Source organism: Nicotiana tomentosiformis, chromosome 2 (genome assembly GCF_000390325.3).
Source record: "Nicotiana tomentosiformis chromosome 2, ASM39032v3, whole genome shotgun sequence".
NCBI lineage: Eukaryota > Viridiplantae > Streptophyta > Magnoliopsida > Solanales > Solanaceae > Nicotiana > Nicotiana tomentosiformis.
The window spans coordinates 67,238,812-67,244,411 of NC_090813.1; the positions used below are offsets into that span (position 1 = coordinate 67,238,812).

The 5,600-nt window shown below is 37.8% G+C and overlaps 2 protein-coding genes across 3 annotated transcripts; one reads left to right on the forward strand and one right to left on the reverse strand.

The window, feature by feature from the left end:
* Positions 1 to 627: 627 nt before the first annotated feature.
* Positions 628 to 4,191, reverse strand: LOC104090642 (senescence-specific cysteine protease SAG39-like). Its single transcript, XM_070195493.1, has 3 exons — positions 4,082 to 4,191; positions 2,047 to 2,431; positions 628 to 1,486 (listed from the first exon to the last, which is right to left on the reverse strand). Exons 1-3 carry the CDS (start codon positions 4,133 to 4,135, stop codon positions 882 to 884), a joined length of 1,044 nt encoding a protein of 347 aa, XP_070051594.1. The 5' UTR covers positions 4,136 to 4,191; the 3' UTR covers positions 628 to 881.
* Positions 2,385 to 4,047, forward strand: LOC108948332 (COP1-interactive protein 1-like). 2 transcript variants are annotated; one of them, XM_070195492.1, is made up of 3 exons: positions 2,385 to 3,059; positions 3,170 to 3,340; positions 3,407 to 4,047. In XM_070195492.1, exons 1-3 carry the CDS (start codon positions 2,385 to 2,387, stop codon positions 3,959 to 3,961), a joined length of 1,401 nt encoding a protein of 466 aa, XP_070051593.1. In that variant the 3' UTR covers positions 3,962 to 4,047. The 2 variants fall into 2 exon arrangements, with proteins under 2 accessions (XP_070051593.1, XP_070051592.1); XM_070195491.1 differs by having other exon boundaries at positions 3,170 to 4,047.
* Positions 4,192 to 5,600: the final 1,409 nt, after the last annotated feature.

The window sequence follows — 5,600 nt, forward strand, 5'->3', positions numbered from 1 at the left end:
GCAAAGATAAATTTGAACGAAAACACTGTTTAAAATCCGAAAAATATTCCAGCATAATATACTAGAGTTCCAGTGTAATATACTGGACTTCCAGTATAATATACTAGAATTCCAGCATAATATACTGGAGTTCCAGCATAATATACTGGAGTTCCAGCATAATATACTGGTCCAGCATAATATGCTGGAAGTTCATACACAGGTGCTCTAATCTCCAGTATATTATGCTGGAACATTTCGTGTATTGGAGTTCCAGCATAATATGCTGGAAGTTCATACATAGGTGCACCAATCTCCAGTATATTATGTTGGAATTTTTCGTGTTGCAGCAAAATAGTGGCTATTTACAATGACTTTGCAAACGCTGGTTATTTTTCAATTACCAGTCCAAAAACTAGCTAGCCCGTACTATTTTCACCATAGATTAGCTATCATATCTTTTATATAGGATAGCTAATTCGATCATTTTGGTATTAAATTTATCCCACCAGTAAATAATATCCACCAAACAGGAAATAAATATAATCTCATATCCTTTCAGGAGATTAGTATCCTTTATCCTTAATCTACCTACCCGTCGTTTTGACCGGCATGTTAGCTTACCCAAAAGGAAAAGAAGTAAATATATAGAGCGAGAATTTGACTAATATATTTTTTAGTTGATGGGGTTTGAACCATCCAACTTAAATATAGAAGACCGAAAAATTTCATTCATCCTCAATTCTTTACTTTTTGGGTACTTACTGTACATTTTTTCTTGTTTTAATTACTTCCCTTTCTCTCAGCGTTGCTCTATTCAACTCTGCTAAACAGAGCGGCAATCATAATTCATATACCAATTTTTTGGACATAATAGAATGCCTGCCTTTGTCTAAAACAATTCAAACAGTTGGGAAAGAAGCAATCTGGGCAATGCCACAATGGCCATCTTCAACACCAACATCTCTAACAATTTTCATGTATCCTTCCTCACCCCAAGTAGTCCCCCATGAGTTCTTGATTAGCCAATAATTTGTACCATCTTCACTTGTTCCATAACCTATCACTGTGACTGCATGATTCAGCTGAGGGTAACAACTCCCATCATATATTCCACTTTTATACACATATACTCCACTTCCATACAAATGAAACTCCCTATTAGCAGCAATACCAACAGATATTGGTTGATTAGCTACTGCTTGCAGTAACGCGGACTCGCTTGGTTCTACTACTTTATAACCACTGATTTTCACTGCTGGTGAGGATAATTGTTCTGTGCTGCAAACGCTTTGAATTTGTTGATAAGGATAATTAGTCTCGGTGGTGATGCCGCCACCATTTTGAAGTAAGAAGTCGTAGGCTCGTGTCATTAGTCCACCATTACAACCATTATTCTGGGTAGTACAATCCAGAAGTTCTTGCTCCGAAAGTGAGATTAGTTCATTGTTTGCAATCTGATATGCTCCTTCTATAGCTGCCACCGCAGAAAATGCCCAACAACATCCTGTAATCATGATATGTAAGCCACTCTGTGTTAAAAAAAATGCTCTATTGTGTTCACGGAATTCAATAATTTTTATATTCACACATAAAAAAGATCTTTTATCTATATACACAATATAATTATTTGACAAAGGGAATAATTTTTATTTTCACATATAAAAAAGATCTTTTATCTATATACACAGTATAATTATTTGACAAAGAAAATTCAGACAATATAATTATTTGACAAAAGGAAATTCAGTCATACCCCTTTTAATAGTAAATATATGGCTTTGCCACTAGTGGTGGAGACACACTTTAGAAAGAGGTGTCTCTAATTATAATACTACTAGAAAATAATATAAAGTAACTATCAATTTGATACACGAAAGAGAACTTAAATTGAACCAATATATATAGTTCGAAACCCAAAAATCACTATAAGCTGAGTTGTAAGAGTAGGCTGTTATAGCTCGTGTAAAAAATACTGCTTAAGCCGCTATTAGATGGGAAAATTTTGATAGGAAGTATTGGGTCAGAGACAAGTTAAGTGTTAGAATAGGAACAGAACTGACTTACCACATTGACCTTGATCCTTGACTCCTGTTACACTGCCGCTCTTTCTCCAGTCCATGCTAAGAGGAATATCAGTCAGCTGGCTATCATATTTAAAGGACGTTGTAGCATTTGATTTTTGCTGGAATGAAGTGTCAAGCCCCGTATATGATTCCAGAAAGTCCTCAGTGGTGAGATCAGCATATTTATTGATGGCTAACTTATAACGTTGAGTTCCATTCTGATTGAATGATTCGATGAACTCAACGTTTTCCTTAAATATTCTGAAATGGCGTTCTTTTTCTATCTCATCTTTGTATTCACGACCATGACGAACTATCCATTTCTCATGCCTTTCCTGCATGGATGCTTCTTGTAGGTCACGGGATGTAACTTTGAAAGAACATATTCCTGTTTCCCTCCAGGTATATTCTGCGTTCATTTTGTTATCGATTTTTCCTTTGTATATAGGTGTAACTAGGGATGCCATTTTGAGGCCTTCGAGCGGTGATGAAGGAAACAAGTCCTCGGTCCTGGAACAGGGAAAAGAAAAGAAACGAAGGGCTTCCTCTCGGCCGGAGGACCCTAAGCCCAAAACTCGAAAGGTGAGGAGAAAAATCATTGCCCTTTCGATCGACTCGGTCCAACGACTGAGGGAGGAAGAAGAAGAAGAAGAAAAAGAAGAAGAAGAAGATAGCTCCTCGGCTTTGGTAGTCCGACCTACGGAGGCAGTCGAGGTTGCTAGAGCTGCTGAGCCGATGGCGGCCGTGCCCATCGGGGTTGGTTCCGAAGACCTAAGTCTCGATCGGAGTACTCTGAGTGATTTGCTCGGGGCAATGGCAATGGATCATTCACCTTCTCTTCCGTCTTTTTCTGAGGAGGCGTTGAAGGAGGCTCGAGAGCTGAAGACTCCCGATATTGGTGTTGGCTCAGGTGCAGCGGATCCTTTTAAGGATTGTTTTACTGGTGTTGATGACAGTTCCGATATTGGTGATGCTTCTCTTTTGTTAGAGGAAGCTCAGCGTTTTATTACTCGGGTAATGATTCTTCCATACTTGGCTTCTTTGTTCTTTTCCATACTTGACGGTTCCGATATCGGTGATCCTTCTTTGTTTATTGGTGTTGATGACAGTTTCTAACTATGCAGGCCATCGGTAGGTTTCGAGTTGATCTTAGCCAGTGTGAGGCCGAACTCTGGAAGGTCCTAGGTGAAATAAATGACCTTCGGCTTCTTTGTAGCAAAAAGGAGGAGGCTATAAAGGATCTTCAAACGGATTTGGCTAAGGTTCGTGAAGAAAGGGTCGAGCTCGATCAGCAGGTGAGCCTCGTTCTGTTAAAGTATGGATTCGACTCGACTGTGGAAGTTAACCCTTCGTTGTCTCAGTTGCAGCAAAAGATCGAGAAGATCGGGCTACTTCGAGAGGAGGTCGATCAAATCCGGGCCGAATGCAACCAGTGGAAGGAGACTATTGACCGCCTGGCAGCGGAGAAAGAAAACATCTTAACAAAGTTATTATCAGCCGACGTTCAGCTTCGAAACGTCAAGCAAAAGGTGTCGGTTCAGGCTAAGAAAATCGATGAGCTTGAGATACGACGTGCTGAGGCTAAGGCGGAGGTTGAGTCGTCGAAAGTTTTGGCGGATAAGTCTATTGCTGTATATCGAGCTGATGTTGAGGCCGCTCAGGTGGAGGCCCGGGAAGCGGCGAAGATTGCCGAAGCGCGAGCTCATTGGGTTGCCGAACTTTTTAAGTGTAGATCTCGGAGGGAGACCCTCGAGAAGATACATGCTCGAGGTTTCGACCTTACCGAAGAGGTAAGAAAGGCAAAAGAGCTTGAAGCGAAAGCTGAAGCCTTGGCTTCTGATGATGATGACGATGATAACGATGATGGTAGCAAAAGCGGGTCCGAGGGTGGGGAAGACCCCGACCCAGAAGCTTAGAGTCTAATTCTCCATATCTGTAAATTAATTACGTAGGCAATTTTGTATATATATAACAAGGTCAATTTTGATCGATCAGATTTGGAGTGACGTTTTGCTTGTTGAGTTGATGATAATTTTATTAAGAATGGAAAAAAGGACAAGACCAATTTTAAGGCAAAAATTGAAAGCCATGCTACTGAAATAGGAACTGTATATCTTAAAGCCCGAAGAGAGGTTGAGTGAATGATTAAGCACACATCTTAACAGAGTTTATATAGGCGCACTATAGAGAATTTTTACGTAAAATTTTCCAATTTTTGTTCCCACTTCGATATTGATATTAGACTAATTATCTTGCATTTCCTTTCCCAGAAATTAACCCATTTTAACTTTCTAGGAGACTAGGACGACTTCAAGTCACAAAGCTTAAACAATACAAAATAGCGTTTTGTTTCTTTCCTTTTTTCCCATTCAAATGGAGCACGCGGTAGGGAAGTATTTGTATTACTTACGCTATTAATTTAAAATTCTTATTATTGATAATAGAACATAGCTCAGACTATTTGTCGAATTGAGCGGATTAGCTTATGCAAGTGCCATGCCAGTCTGTTTCATTCCAATTTCATGGTACGTCCCCAAAAGGACTGATGCTATGGTTATAAGAAGTAATTGACGAGAGCCAATGAATTGAATGACCTTATATTCCAAACATTTGGGTCTACTAATTTGCGTTGGAATCTTTGCTTCTTGGAATTTCTTATGGGACGTTTCTGTCATATAATGAAAACTAGATCAAGACTTGCTTTGGCATAATGTGGAAGTCATCTTCGTTGATTATTGATATGCCCGATATTATGAGCTGATGGGAAAATAATATCTTCTCGTCATTTGATCTCCTAAACTTTAATTATTGCATGAAGATACAAAATCATTAACTCAAGAAACACACAATTAACTTTAAAACGTTTAACGGTTATTAATAATCACATACTGGTAGAACCATAATCACACAAGCTACTTATATTTATTATTTCATGTGATATTGGTGTAAACTGAATATTCTCAGAATAATTTAGCCTGAAACATTTTAGGTTTCTTTGAATTGTCACTAGAATTGCGTTCAGAATTAAGAGATAATTATGCTATTCAAATGATAATGATCTATTATCCTTTCTATGGGACTTCTCATACGTACTATCTACTCATTTCAAAGAGACTTTTAATATCATGCGTTTCCATTTACTCGTGGAATTTTAGTTATTAGCAGATTCTTAAATTGTTGAAAAGATGAAGGGTTCGTACTAATCTTGAATATGAGATGTGAAATTAATTGTGGGAGGAGAACAACTTGATTTTTGGACAATGGGAGCAATAGATCAACTCTCAACATGAGAAATACAGCCGCTGGACCTTTGTCCTTGGGCTTGTCAGCCTTTTGAAACCCAACTAAATGAACTAATCCAAATGAAATTGAATTTTAATTAAATCTAAAACAATTAATAACCTTAGTTTGGATCCAATATTTATTAATTTATATCTATCTATTCTATATTATTATAAAAGTACGAATAATTTATGCTAAATATTGAATGACTAAAATATCCCCGAAATATTGATAGCCTTTAAATATTTGTATAATTTAAGGATAATTATGTAA